The 15,521-nt window shown below is 47.5% G+C and overlaps 1 protein-coding gene across 2 annotated transcripts; it reads left to right on the forward strand.

Moving 5' to 3' along the window:
• The first annotated feature begins 4,258 nt into the window (after nt 1–4,258).
• CKB (creatine kinase B) lies at nt 4,259–14,093 on the forward strand. Of its 2 annotated transcripts, none has more exons than XM_037395149.1 (8): nt 4,259–4,390; nt 5,940–6,127; nt 6,605–6,759; nt 7,650–7,782; nt 8,695–8,866; nt 10,472–10,595; nt 11,319–11,508; nt 12,093–12,459. In XM_037395149.1, exons 2-8 carry the CDS (start codon nt 5,950–5,952, stop codon nt 12,269–12,271), a joined length of 1,131 nt encoding a protein of 376 aa, XP_037251046.1. In that variant the 5' UTR covers nt 4,259–4,390; nt 5,940–5,949; the 3' UTR covers nt 12,272–12,459. The 2 variants fall into 2 exon arrangements, with proteins under 2 accessions (XP_037251046.1, XP_037251045.1); XM_037395148.1 differs by lacking the exon at nt 5,940–6,127 and adding an exon at nt 5,265–5,477 and having other exon boundaries at nt 4,283–4,390; nt 12,093–14,093.
• The last annotated feature ends 1,428 nt before the right edge of the window (nt 14,094–15,521 follow it).

Genomic DNA, 15,521 nt, shown 5'->3' on the forward strand with positions numbered 1-15,521 from the left:
GCGCGGTCAGCCCCAGCTGCCGCCGCCCGGCCCCTCAGGCCCCGCAACCCACCAAGGCGCCGGGCCCCGCAGCCCGCCGCCCCGCTGCGCGTCCTCTCCGCGCTCCTTGCTGGGTCCCCGGGGAGGGGAACGGTCACCGACCGCCCTCGGCTGCTCTCCGGGCACCGAGCCGAGCCGGCCGGGGTGGCCCTGCCGGGGGGGGAAGGGGGCGGTGGGGCAGTCACCCTCTCAGTGAAACCTGAGGGGGCCCAGTGGGCAGCGGGTCGCCGTGGTCAGCTGTGATGGGGACTGATGGGCCCAGTGGGAGCTCATCATCACCCCTCGAGTGTGCCTGTGGCTAGTCTTGAGGGCCACTGCCAGCAGGGGTGAGCCCATTCCCCTGGGAATAGCTCTGCCTTTGGAGCTGGGCCTCACCTCAGGTGGCTTCCAGAAAGCTCTGCCTGCCCTCCCCCAGGGCAGCCTGCTCGGGGGAGAGGCAGCTCAAGGCAGACCAAGCTCTTCATATGGGTTTCGTAAGGCTGTAGGAGAAACCACAATGTGGGCTCAGAAGCAGCAGAATCGTTATCTAAACCCCAAATAGCATGGTACTAACTCCTACTTCTGTCTCATGTTTAGGATTGAAGTGATGTGGAGAGCCTTGTGTGTCCTGGTGGTATGGGGGATGTAGTTAGGAGGCAAGGAGGAGAGTATCGCTTCATCTTCTGCTTGCAACAAGCCCAAGCCACCTGGCATGGGAGGGGTATGGGCATAGCAGAGAGCATGTGAATCACCCTGGACGTGCAGGTAACGTTCCCAGCTAAATCAGATAACACTCTGTACCGTGCTGTGTTCACCGGTAACTTGTAAGGCACAGTAGTGGAGGAAAAGTCTTCCTTCCACAATCAAGAACATAATGGAGTGCCATTTAGATGACAATTTGTGATTTTTTAAATGAATGTGATTCCATCAAGTATAAGGGAATTTTTGCTCATTCTCTTCAGTAAGAACATATTTTTTGTTATGCTGTTGACCTGCCCATATTGTAATTGCAGTAGTCTTTGTTATTTAGTTATGAAACTCCTCTCCATCTAATCTAAACATAATGTATGCAGTTTCAGAGGTTTCTTAAACGGCGAACTCCTACTCAGCTGTTTTTCTGACTGGCAATCATGGCTCTACTGTGCCTTTATATTTGCACCTACCTTGTTTTTTCTCTGTCATTTTTAGTGTCATTGGTTATATTTGTCATTGTTTATGTTCTTGCGTCCTTTCTTTCCCATGATGAACTGCTGTTCAGATCACTGGGCTGACTGTATGCAAGACCAAGACACTTAGCAACTCCTAGTTTCCACAGGCACTCAGCTCACTGGCACTGATCAGTAATTTTCAACAGACTACCCAAGCAGCCTGAAAAAATATACCAAGGATAATAACTAGGCAAATATATTTTAAGTGATAAATGTAAATGGGAAGAGAAGTTTCATTTGAGCATTTAAGTTAAGCAGATGCAGTTGCAACCATGACTGTTACATTTAATTTTCAAGTGCCGTTTAGTTATCAGTTAGGAACTGGAAACAATTCAGTTGTTTGTAGCACACCACTTTCTCTTGCTGTTTCCTAATTAGGAATATTCTTCTAGATTTTCAAGAAGATGTTTATCCCCTAATTCTTCAGGTTCATCTTAGGTTCACGCAAGTAATTTCAGAAGACACATTCACTAGCTAACACCCATCTCCTCTTGCAGTTGTACACTGCACAACATTTATAATTAAGCCTCTTAGGAAGATAGCTGCATGGCCCATGATTAACTTCCCTTAATTCGTTATTGTTAAAGCTCAGTGCAGAGATCTCTGGAGTAATCGCCCCACCTTTCCATCCTGAGCTGCAGAACAGCAATGTAGCGTATGTCAGTGTGCACTAAGATGTCATCCCAGCACGGAAAATAAGTACTGGTGCCTTTATCACAGTCTAACAGGCCATACAGGCTTATCCAAAGAAAGTATTCTCTCAGCAGATGAGCTAGATAAAACAGTTGATCAGAGGCAGTTGACACACAGCACAGCATCTATAATTAAGTCACTAAGGAAGCTGGGATGGGATGCTGTAACAAAGGTAGGATCCAATCTACACAGCTTTCAGCAAACCTTAAAATGCTGTCTGAATAAAACTCAGTGAGGTAATAGCCACTTCTGACTTACTGCATGCTAGAAATTTGTCAAATAGTGGTAAGGAAAAGGGGGTGGTGGGTCCACTGTTTATTAAACATGTAAATTGGATGTATTTTGGTTTTGAGCCTGTGACTCTCTTTCCGTGTCTTCTTTTCAGAAAAAAGTTTTGTGAAGAAGAGGTGTCTGTTTGTGTCGGAAGTGCTGTAATGAATGGCACATTGAGACTACTACCAGCTTATAATAATGACTGGTATTCCCTGTTCTGCAAGACTGGGAGGGAAAGAGCATACCCAATGAATAGAAATAGATCCTTGGATTTTGGTTTTTGACGTGACCTTGACTCCGTGAATTTACAGAACAATTATATTACAGAGCAGTTGGTTGCTTCTGTGTTTGTGTGGCAATAGATTATGAAATAAGACAAAAGGAGCCTTCAGTACTGACCCTGATTTGCTTTTTTTTTTTTTTTTTTGTGAAGAAAAACACCACAAAAGTATGGTGTAATATAATCAAATGCTCTAAGTTTTCTTTCTATTGTTCTAAATTAAAAATAAAACCTGAATGTTTTGCATTAAAAAAAACCCCAAACCAGAACTCTGTTTGCATCTGAGGTCATCCAGCAATATTACGTGTATTTTGAGGACTCTGGGTATGATTTTACACTTCCATTCATTTAATACTTGCTTAGTGATGGCATTATTTGCAGTTTACACTGTTCTGAAGCAAGAGCATTGTGTGAAACCAGTAAAACGTACGGGAAGATTTTGTGAGGTTAAAAAGACAAAAGAGACCTAGAGAGAGGATTTGTTCTTTGATCCGGGAGCTAAGAGACCGGACTTGCACAGATGCCGAGCCCGTGGCTTCTACTGAAGATCTGTGTACTCAGCATCTCAGACTATCAGACCTGGAATAACTTGGAAATCTGGACGGCAGCCAAACACAACACATTTTTATTTGAAGCAGCCTGTGCTTTTTTTCCTCTATATCTGTTTTACTTTTTTTAAATCCTAAGCAGTTCTGTAAAGTGCACACTTCTTGTTGTTGGGGTAAGGGTACTGGTTGTGGTGCTGAAAGAGTTGTGGTGGGAGTTTCAACCGATGTCTCCTGACATTCACGACTGGTGTCAAAGAGAGCAACCCTGTGACTCAGATCCGTGTCCACACGGGTAAGTACAGTGTTTGGACAGGAGGATAAACTTGGGTTCTGTTGTGAGAAATACACGTCAGAGAAAGATAAAGAAACCATTATGTAAAGGTGAAAGTCAGATCAAGATAGTCACGTCGTTAATGTATTTATTTCTGCAAACAATGGGATTCTCAGCTGCATCTTAGCTTTGCGACAAGCCCAGCTCATCCATTCAAAGAGACCAGTGGAAGTCACTGTTTTCGTGAATTGCAGGTGAGCTTTAAATGGGTCAAATCCCAACCTTCCTGCTTTTGTCGTCAGGGAGAAATTGGCCACTCTCCACTCTTAAAAACATTTTTTTTTGGCACATGAGGAGGAGACTCACTGTGCCTTACTCAACCACCCTATGTCCTTTCAAATTAAACTGTAAATTGAGCTCGTGGCTTCCCAGGCACTGGAGGCGAGGCACAGGGCGAGGGGCTGGCCCCTCCTCTGCCGAACAAGGCGCCGCTCTCCGGTGCCGCGGCCCAAGCACCTGATCCACAGCCATGTCGGTGGCTTCTGCTGAGCCAACTCGAGGACAGTTAATCGCTCACGCAACTCAGGGTGTGCCAGCTCCGACAACACAAAGCCCTTATTTTCAGGACAGCTGGTTATTGCTCCCGTTGCTGACTCCTCATCCAAGGTGCGATGCCTGAATGGCACCAGGCCGCACGCCTGCGTCACTGCGCAAAGGCACCGCCACCTGTGGACAGGCCTTGGCCGATGGCACGCAGGGACGTATTTCCGCAAGCATGTCCGCATTCAATGAAGCCACCGAGGTCGCCGTCGCCGCTCGGCTGCAGGGGGCTGCCCCGGCGGAGCGCCACGCCGTCCTGCCTCCCCGAGGCCAAGCAAAATGGCGGCAAGTCTCGGCCCTGCCGGCGGCGGAGCGCTCGCCCCGCCCTCCCGCGCCTGGCCCAATGGAATGAATGGCCTATAAATAGCGGCCAATGGGGCGGCGGGTCGCGCTCTATATAAAAGAGGCGCGGCAGCAGTACCGCGGCTCCACTTCGGCTAGGGCAGCAGCGGGTCGCTGAGCGGGCGCGGAGGTCCTTGCTTTAGCTGCGGAGCCCTCGGTAAGTCCCGGGGCAGCCGAGCCTTCCTGCAGCTTTCAATAAGATTATTTTTTTAATTATTATTATTTTTCTGCTACGTGGGGTGGAGCCGGTCCGGCTGAGGAGGGGGAGCGGGGGTGCGGTGGGGGGGGGGGCAGTGCGGGGCAGGGGCGCCCGGCGTGCAGCCGGAGCTGGGGACGGGGTGCAGGTGCTTACCAGGCTTGCCCCCAGCTGAAGCGGGCCCCGCTCTAAAACCAGATTAACCCGGTATTTAGCAGGGTAGTTACATATGCTCCCCCCAACCAGGTCCCCTGAGGGAGCCGTCTGTTGTGTAATGGCTTGTTGGATGCTTCCCACCCCTCCATTCCTAAGTCTGGGAGCAGCCGGGGCTCCGCGGGCGCGGAGGGCGCCGGGCGCTACCGCTGCTGGGGCCGAGGCGGGGCACCCCCAGCCCCGGCACGGCAGCGGCGGGAGGAGGCGCGACAGCACACCGAGGGCATCGCGGTGCCGCCCCGCTCACCTGCCACCCGGCCCGGGGTCCCCCCCCGGCCGCCCCCCCCGCCCCAGAGCCGCCGGCGGGGTCTGCCCGGCGCTACCGCGGCCGCTCCGTGCGACCTTGGGCGCGTCCCTTGATCCGGGCGGTGCCGCGGAGGAGCGGGGAGAGCCCCTGCCCTTGTGGCGGGGATGTTTAAGGACGGGGCAAGGCTGGTGGAGGTGAAGAACTTTTTTCTTTCCTCCTTCCTGGCTCATGTGGGAGGTGGTGTAGCAGCAGAGGTGTGAAAGGCACGGGTGGAACGACAGCCAAGGTGACCTTGCCTGGGTGCCTGGCTTTCCCCCGAACGGTGTGGAGGCCTGCGGAGCCCCCAGTGATAGGCTTCCCCTCTTTCTCCCCTAGTGACTGCGGTAGGGTCAGACATGCCCTTCTCAAACAGCCACAACCTCCTGAAGATGAAGTACTCTGCTGATGATGAGTTCCCTGACCTGAGTGTTCACAACAATCACATGGCCAAGGTGCTGACCCTGGACCTGTACAAGAAGCTGAGGGATAAACAGACTTCCAGTGGATTTACGCTGGATGATGTCATCCAGACTGGGGTAGACAACCCAGGTAATGGCTGGGGACCGTTAGATGTGCGTGACAATCTGTTCTCCCTCCTTCCTGGAAGTGCTTCTTGACAATGGCACCCAAAGCTCTTGAGCTGCTGAGAGGCAAATCTCATAAAGCATTGAGAGACGGCTCTGAATGTGTGACTGTGTAAAAAGAGGCCTGGTTCTATCAAGCCATGTTCTGTGCTGTGATCTGACATATCAATTCCCAGACGCTTCAATTATGTAACTGCTCTGCTAAATACTTTCAGTCTAAAAAAAAAAAAAGAGGGGGTAAAAAAAAAACCCAAACCAAATGCATTCTAATTATAACACAACCCGGGGGGGGGGGGAAATATAATGTTGGCTGTTCTGGTCTATTCCTATTCCAAACTGGTTATGTGATGTTCTGTAGCACTTCTATGAAAAAAGGGGGAGCAGACGTGTTTACATGTTAACATTACAGTATTTATTTTTACTCTAGCAATATCAAAATGGCCCAACTAAATAATCAGAGACTGCCTCCTGATGAGGAGTACCCGGACCTGAGCACCCACAACAACCACATGGCTAAAGTTCTAACCCTGGATTTATACAAGAAACTGAGAGACAGAGTCACGCCCAGTGGCTTCACCCTGGATGATGTCATTCAGACTGGGGTTGATAATCCTGGTAAAATGCGTTGAGAATATTCTGTGTGAGCCAGCTGAAGTAACTGGTGCTTTTGAATATGGTGACTTAAAACTAATCATGTGGAGGTGGTATTTGAGCATGCTACAGCAATGCAGCTCTGTAGCAGAAGGAACAAAAAGTGAAGCATGCTTGCTTACAGCAAAGCATGATTGTTTAGACATAGTTTTATCTGGTGGTCTAAATTAGCTAGTGAAGTTGGATGTGCTGTGCAGATCTGTCCTAAACAAAGCCTGACAAATGAGTGTGGTTTAATGGCAACAGCTGTGGGTTTCCATAGTACTGCGTTTGACTAACTGGATGAAGTGTAAAATGTAGGGTCTTTCCAAATCTTTTTATGTAAGAATGCATTTCTAAGTGACTAGACCTACCACTGGAGAACTTGCTTGGTTAGTGCTGTGCTGGAGTACAGCCAAACATCACCCAAACTTAGCTCTTCTGACTTTATTACCACTCCAGGCCATCCCTTCATAATGACAGTAGGATGCGTAGCCGGTGATGAAGAATCCTATGATGTGTTTAAAGAACTCTTTGATCCAGTTATTGAAGACAGGCATGGTGGCTACAAACCAACTGATGAGCATAAGACCGACCTGAATGCTGATAACCTGCAGGTACAAACTCTTCATCAATTACTGATGCCTACTGGTCTGAGGAGTGGATAAAGTTGTTGACAGCTGCCTAAACTGATTGCTCAGGCTCTGGCCCCTTCACTTGCATGCGGCACAGATACATGGGCTGTGTGTCCAGTGCAATCGGGCTTGAGCTTGCTGCTGTAGGGTGTTAGCACCTGGATAGAACAGGGCAGCTGGCACCCAGGAGGAGCTTGCTCCGTGTGCTGCTGCTGCAACGTGGGCCATGAGCTGTAGGTTGTAGTAGTAAAGCTGAACAACACTGTCCTAGGAGTGAAGGACTGTCATAAACTTAACGGTTTCCACTATCTGATCTTTGACCTTAAATATCAGTTGGTGGTATCATACTATAGAATAGCCATTGTTATGGCTAGGAGTAGGGGGTTCTGCATATTTCATGGATTGCAAATGTTACTGTAGACTCTAGGAATTCCTAATGCCATGTTGATTGGCTAGGCGTAGCTTGTCTTGAAAATAAGAGACTCTAGATGACAGTAGTGAATAATTCTAATTTGCAAGAGTAAACACCTACCTGAAAAACAAGCACTTGCCTTGTGTTAATACCTCTAGATTGCAGATTGGAAGGGGTAACAGAAGCCCAGACCGTACTCTGAAGTGAACAGAAAACTAATGGTCAGGTGGTACCCCTGTTTTCTAGCACTACTTAGTTGCCTTAGCCTCAAAACAAGGGTTGTGTTACACAGATACTTGAGCTACTGCTGAAGAAAGTAGCCCTGGAGTAAGACACTGGCTTACAGACCAAGTAGTCAATATCAAAGTATAAGGTGCACACTGAAATGCATGGGAGCTATATGTGTTCAGAGTAGGTATCTTGGCAGCAGTGTTGTACTCACTGGTTTCCTAATTTTTAGGGAGGTGATGACCTGGATCCCAATTACGTGCTAAGTTCCCGTGTCAGAACGGGTAGAAGCATCCGTGGATTCTGTCTTCCCCCGCACTGTAGTCGAGGAGAGAGGCGGGCTATTGAAAAGCTCTCTGTTGAAGGTAAAGTGAGAACTTGGTGCCTTTGGGGAACTGAAGTCCTTTGCGCAAGCGCTGTTCTTTGCAGTTTGGAAATGGAGGCAGTTGGCAAAAGCTGCCTCCCTCAAGACTTGGTCTGAACATAGAGCCTTCCCTGAAAAAGGCTCATTACGTTACAGCTGCCTCAGCACTGCAGTTTGTAGCTGAGAGCAAGAGCGCATGTCAGAGGGAAGCTGGACTGCATTAAGTTGACCTTTGCTGATCTTGAAAGCTTCTTCATATGTGTGTGGGGAAAGAGGTTGGTTCATCATATTTCGAACCTGAAATGTAACAGGTATGTGGCAACTTCAGGGCTTGAGTCATGGTTGCAGTATTTTGTGGCTGTTTTTTAATTGACTTTCATTAATGTTCAGCTTAGAGGTGTAGTCTTGCTCCAAATGTGCAGTTGACTAGAGTGAGATTTAGTTTTCAGTGGAACTCCTCAGCTGCGGGGTTTTTTTTATTGCCTCCCAAATTCATCAAGTGAAAGGAAAGGATACACTCAAGGTGCAGTTCTGCGGACTTTATAGAGTGTAGTTCCAAAACCTGTCAAGGACTGTTAACTTGCCCTTGAGTAGAATAATACTGTTTGTTATATTCATGACCTTGATTCTCCTTGGAAGAAAGCACTCGACTTCTACAGTTAAGCAGCACTAATGATTCTATACTGCATGTAAGGGAACAAAGGCTACTTGTATAAGCCTGGAAGGTGCAGACAAATCATCTGATACTGCCTTAAGTTCTGTAATGCCACAAAGGCATTGCCGTTGCAGATGAAAGCAAGGGAGGAACCAAACCCAGCAGATCAGACATTGCTGTACTTTGTATGTGGTCTCTAAAGTGCTGGGAATGTCTAGCCCCTTTGGTCCCATCCTAAAAAGTGACTCTCTCTTTCAGCTCTGGGTAGTCTGGAAGGTGATCTCAAGGGGAAGTATTATGCTCTGAGGAACATGACTGATGCAGAGCAGCAGCAGCTGATTGATGATCACTTCTTGTTTGACAAGCCAGTTTCTCCTCTTCTGTTGGCATCTGGGATGGCACGAGATTGGCCTGATGCCAGAGGTATCTGGTAAGTATGTCTGGAAGTAAGGAATCATATGAAATGCCTGCAAAAAAATCTTGTAGTTTTGGCTTGTACTGTTGGGCAGAATGGCAGCTTTTGAATTCATATTATTGAATCTAATGAGAAACTTGTGTGATATCCTCTGGGGAAGTTGCATCTAAACCAGCATAACTTGGACAAGTGTTACCATGCACCACATAGGGCTGGTAGGAGGATCAAGCCAGTTTGGCTAGCCTGTAACCAGAGGCTACCCATCCAGCACAGGTTAGCGAAGCACCAGACAATAATTGAATCAGCTTATGAAAGTAGATCACTTCTGAAGGACTAGTTGTGCCACTACATTCAGCTCTTGTCTTGGGAGCTTAATGTAAACTGAAAAAAAAAAAAACCCAAACCAAAAGAACCCACCAAAACAAAAAATAAAAACCCACACACAACGCTACAACACTGGCTTAGCTCAAGCTGGATACTGGATGCATAGCTGTTCCCTTGTAGTCTCATCACTTCTGCTTGCAGAAACTCGCTGATGCTGGACTAGTATGGCTTCACCTGTACTAGTGATAAGATTTTCACCCCCTGCCCTCGGAGACTAGGTGACATGAGTTGACTGATGCAGACATGTGGAATAGAAGGATTCTGCTTGTCAGATGTAGGTCTCCTGTATAAAACGCTGCATCTCAGGAGCTTCTGTAGCATATTTAACTTGCTCCCTTGTAAGCTAAGGGCTAGGTTTTTATCAGCTGGTATCTTATTACTGCAGCTGCTTCAATACAGCCCAGAGGAAGCATGCTTTGTTTCTGTAGGTCACCTTTAAGATTGCATCATTTACCTGCAGATTGCCAGCACTAGATAGCGCTGTCATATGAGCATGACTAATCTACAGGCTTGAAGTGTAAAGTCTCGGTGTTGCCTGCATAAATAACTTTCCCCAGGTACTGGTTAATTTTTGATCCTAATCAAGCTGAGAAATTATCAGCATGACAAATATTGGTGATAGTACTTGCTGCCAGCTGCAAGCTAGGACAAGAGGGGCTCATTGGTGTTCAGAGATTTTTACAGCATCTCTGAAAAGCCTGATTGATCTAAAATTAATAGTGAAAACTCAACTTAGTTCTCTAAGGTACAATGTATTGTTTAACAAAATCTGACAAAATTCTGATAAAAGGCTTTGCTGTACATTGTCAGCTTGGTGTCATTATGAACATCACTGTACAGGGCTGCTTTGAAGTCTGTACCAATCACTCTTCTGCAAACTCTGTCAAACAGATGAAATCTCTTAAATTTGTAAACTTGGGCCACAAGTGAGCTAGGGGGATGACTGGATTTTACAGTTCAATGCTGTAAGGCTGGCTAATGTCATGTTATTACTACTTCTGACCTGTTTAGATGCAGGCCAATTCAAACTACCGCTTGAAAAGAGCAAGGTAGAGACTACTAGTTGAACTCTATTAGGTCCTGTGTGGACAAAAGAAGTAAGATTAATTGCTTTGAAGAAGCAACTAAGCGAGCCTCTTGAAATAAAAGCTTCAGTGATGAGTAATTTGGTGCTATTACAATTATCTTGAAAATGTCAGGTGGGACAGACAGCAAGCTGTGTATCTTGTCTCCTAGGCACAATGATAACAAGACTTTCCTTGTCTGGATCAATGAGGAGGATCACCTTAGAGTTATTTCCATGCAGAAAGGTGGCAACATGAAGGAAGTATTTACCCGCTTCTGTACTGGGCTAACACAGGTAAATCAATATTGCCTGAGCTGTAGGTTCACATGGCACATATTTCTCTGGTTAGAGCTGAGAATGCAAACTTTCATGACCCTCTGGAGTCCTGCATAGTGGAGCTTCATAGCCTGGGTCTCTGGGAATACTCTGATGAGGTCCAGAGCTTGTGAAGGTTCTGAAACAGCTATACTGGCAAAACATTGTGGCTGTGAAATCTAGAAAAATCCTCTGATGTGGCACCCTTATCCAAGAGTCTAAACTGTACTTAAAGGATTTCTGCATGGTTCTATAAATCAAGCACTGTGATACCCTGGGTGGGAGGAGAAGTTGCTCAAATGTAGATGGGCAAAGCTGGACTGAAGTTTCTAGGTTGAATGCTTTTCCTCACCTTCTAGTCTTGATATGAACTTGAGCCTTACCAGCCCCTTCCTTAATCCTAATGGACGTGCCAGCTCGACATGTACTAAATCGAGCTTCCCAACAGATAGTGACTTCATATTTTGTAGTGTAGCTTAATCTTGCTCCTAGCAGTCAGACAGGCTAAATTTAAGGCCTTAAAAGCCCCTTGTTAGTGGCCCTTTTTTCCTAAAGGGAGGGGACTTATGTGACTGACTTAAATAGCTGTTCAAACTGTTGTGCCTGTTGCTACGTAACTGAAGCTGTAAATGAGTACTAATGGATGACCTACATCCTTCAGGCAGAGAACAATCTCTAAACATCCATTCTCTCTATTTATAGATAGAAACTCTCTTCAAGTCTAAAAACTATGAGTTCATGTGGAATCCACACTTGGGCTACATCCTGACCTGCCCATCCAACCTTGGAACAGGGCTCCGTGCTGGTGTGCACATCAAGCTACCAAACCTTGGGAAGCATGAGAAGTTTGGAGAAGTCCTCAAGAGGCTTCGGCTGCAGAAACGAGGCACAGGTGACAGATGATACAGTGATGCCCTAGTCAGCCTGCCCTAAGACACCAGCAGATGCCTGGCTATAGCCAGAGCCATGTCTGGTTCACATGGTGCAGAGCCTGTCAGACCATCCCAAGGGTACCCTTGTAAAGCACATGGAAAGAACCAAGCCTTAAAATCATATCCTGGAGGAGCTGAGGATGCCAGTGCTCTGCTTATACCTTACTGTATCTGGCTATCTACATGTGTCCTATGTGGTATTTTGAGTGCCAGATAAGGTAGACCTGGTGGCAGCTGTCCCATCCCTGCTTACAACAGGAAATCCTGATTCAGCTTCTGGCTAGAAAATAGCTACAGCAGGTGCTTCTGACCATGGGTTAGATTGCTCATGGGTTAAAAGAATAAAGAGCTGGCCTAAAGCCATCCTCAGTAGCTCGTGTTGGCAACCACGTGCAGCTTTATCTCCCTACATGTAGGAGGAGGCAGCAGTGGCAACTTGTAGAGAATTGTCTTGCTGTGTTCCCACCTCAGGCTAGTGAGGGAAGAAAGGTAGGCTGACCTGCTCCAGCAGTGGTCAATGTACTAACTAAATCTCTTGCTCCAGGTGGTGTGGACACAGCTGCTGTTGGAGGAGTGTTTGATGTCTCCAATGCTGATCGTCTTGGCTTCTCAGAGGTGGAGCTGGTGCAGATGGTGGTGGATGGTGTGAAGCTGCTCATTGAAATGGAAAAACGCCTTGAAAAAGGCCAGTCCATTGATGACCTCATACCAGCTCAGAAATAAAGCACTTTATTCTCATGCTTCCTAACTTATTGGATGAATAATAAAATGTCACTCCAATTCAAGCCCCTGGGGTCAGAGCCCACTTAGTTACACTGTAGAGAAGTCTTCCATCCATCTGTGTTAGAGTTTATTTTTTTGATGGCTGAGATGTTGCTGAAAATGAAATAAACTATTGTTTTGGCCTGAGATGTCTTAGATGTGTTAACTGAATGTCTTTGAGATTTAAGTGACTTGAGTTTTTTTTTCTTTGTTATGCTAGAAGTGGTAGTGGACAAAACCAACCCATCTTCCTGCCTGTGCTGCTGTAGCCTGCTTGAGTTTGTGTGGTTAAAGCAGTGTCAAAAGTGAACCTTTAACTTGATTGCAGTTGCTGTAAACCTGAGAAGTAGTGTTAAATATGAGTCACTGCACACATGCCCTACCTGCAAGGCTTTGACTTGTGCATCTGCTCATGGCAACTGTAAACTGTCATTATCCTGACTACAGCAAACCAGGCTGACTCCTGTACAGGGAGGGGAGACAGATCTGGGTACAAAGGATGACTGTTCTCAGATGGGTCCTCCTGGGGCTGCAGGGCAATGCTCTGAGGTTAGATTTCTGCCCATAATAATACTGACACTGAGCTAGTTTGTGTGGAGAAGATCACATCTTTAATCTGGAGATGTGTAGCTAGTTGGTGTAAACAACTAATTGTTCTTCTGGGGGTAAGGAGTGAGGTGAAACCAATTAAATCCATGCTTCTCTCTAAGCGGGTTTCAGCTCAGCCAGGGAAGAGATGAGGGCTGTAAGCTGCCAGTTACAGGAAAATACCAGATAACGAGCTTTCTTCAGCTGGCCCTTGGCCCATGTACCAGTTGTCCTGTGAACCTGAAAAGAAGCAGTGTAGTCAATTAAAACATGCAAAGTAGTTAGGGTTTTTTTCCACACTGGGTCTGGCTTGCAAGCTCAAGCTGTTCTCTGGGTGTGAGCTTACGGGGTTGTATCAAGCAGGTCTGTTCTCCAGAACGGCTGTAGTCAGCATACACGTGTGTTTGCTGTATGGAAGCATTACGTTATTAACCTACAAGAGCAATGTTTTCCAGAAATATTGATAGCTAGGAACATCAGACCCTTAGTAACAACACCTTCTGCAGCCCATGCAACCTGGGAAACAGCACCTGGTCAACAGCTCTACCCGCTGCTAAAACCTGGCTTTTATGGAGGGAGCACAATGAGAGGCTGATACATAGCTTCACAGCGTGTAGCTTTATATAGGTTTGAGCAGATAACTGAAGCTTTCTTTTGTAGAGGCTGTGATATTTCTAAGGCTGTGATTGCAGGCTGTCACTTAGCTGAAGTGATGATTCTAGTTGGGGTAAGCTAATTAAATTTTGGAGAGGGAAAAGCTGAGTGAACATCTCCAATCAGATTTATTTTTTTTAATGTAGCTTTCTATATGATTCAGATTTAACTGGGTGGGAGAGAGGAGATCACATGTAAGAGTTTTGTTCTGTGCTGAATGATGTTCCTGTACTTGAGTTAATCAGCACAGGGATTTTTCTGTGTGAGGCTTGTGAGAGCAGGGAAGGGAAAACGGTGCAAGAGGCAACCGGTTGGTTCTGTATATTCTTTAGATCCCCCTTGCTGTGCTTTGTGTCACTGTTCACAGACGCTTGGCAAATAGCTGGTGCTGCATCTTGTAATCAGAGAATGTTCATTTAGTGGTGCCTTTCCTCAACACGGTGTCATTACTGCACTCACAGCAATTAATGGAAGGAGATTCCTGAAAACTTACCTATTTTTTTGAGCTAAATCAGCTGAACTAATAAAAACATCTCTTTCCCTATGCATCTTGTTTCTCCTGTGTACTTAGCACATCAGAGCTACATCTGTGTTGTTTTAGCCCCTGGGTCCCTGCAGTCTGAGGCAGGACCTGCAGCTGGCCAAAAAATTACGGTCAAAGCAGCAAGCTAGTCTTTAATGCTTGCATCCATCTAGAAAATATTTCTTTTTAATTGGTTTCCCTTCCCAGCCACCACCTTTGCTATGTTCCCTCCTGTTGCTGCCACAAGGAATAACACGACTGTGCTTTTGCTTCAGCTTGTACAAGGCAATTGAAAATATTTCAGAGAATGAACCTGTCACAGCAAAAGACTGGACACAGCCACCTACCCCAGCTGGGACTTGTTAAAAACCTGTGATCAAGAGAGAAATTAAACCTCCGATCCGCTTGCCTCAAAAGCTTTGGTTTGATTCTCAGGGTTACTTACCGTCGCGCCCTGGGCACCGCAGGTCACTCAGATACTGCGGCCATACGAGGTAGCTTGCATGGACCAGCTGCTCGCTCATGCCTTGGGCGCCTGAGGTGGTGCTGGGCAATGGCGAGCCGCCGTGGCTCCGGGGTGCCTCAGCCTTAAACTGAAGGGACGACCCGGAGGCCATCAGCCGCTGCTGTGCTTTATACGGGGGCACGGCAATTAGCCTTGCCAGCAGAGCCACCCGTGTCACGTAGCTTCTGGGAAGGATGTGGGAGCTGGCACGGCCGGAGGAGCCTTCTGGGTGGGTGACTTCATGTGCTGCATCACACCCAGTGGTGACGGTGCTGCTGCCCGGGCCAGGAGCGGTGCATGGGCTCCTCCATCGGCCGAGGGTGCTGACAATGGGTGCAGGCTGTGGGAGGAGAGAGGTCAGGAAGCCCTTCAGGCCAAGTGGAGTGTGTTGCATCTCTGGGCTTTCCAGCGACATTTCAGCCTCTACATTTCAGTCACACAGAGGTTCAGGAGCTATGATGGCTGCTGCTCGGGCAGGGAGAGCAGCCAAGCTCCGCCGGCCATATGTGGGCCTTGTGGTGGTGGCCACCTCTGCGCACCCTGCCTCCACAGCCGCCATGCTGTTCCCCGGCTGCCGGCTTGTCACTCAAAACACGCTCTGTCCTTATAACATTTTCAAGGGGAATTTCTTTTTGTCTTTTTGCTCTGAACATTTCCGCTTTCCTCCGGGGAGCAGCCACCTGGCCCCAGCCTGCATGCGATGCCTGTGCGGGGCCATGCCCGTGCCAGCAGCACCCAGCCAGCCCGGTCCCCTTCCCTTGTGGCACAGGCATCGCCCTGCTTGCTGGGACCCTGGTGTCCTTAGTCAAGAAACCAAGATTCTTGTGAAACCTTTTGGCTCTCACATTACACTTAACCAGCAACAGACTGCCTGTAAATGCTCCTCGTTCCACTTCCGTGCTATCTGCTGGGAAATTATTCATGGTCTTTCACCCGCTTGC

The sequence above is a fragment of the Falco rusticolus genome, chromosome 7 (assembly GCF_015220075.1).
Source record: "Falco rusticolus isolate bFalRus1 chromosome 7, bFalRus1.pri, whole genome shotgun sequence".
Taxonomy (NCBI): domain Eukaryota; kingdom Metazoa; phylum Chordata; class Aves; order Falconiformes; family Falconidae; genus Falco; species Falco rusticolus.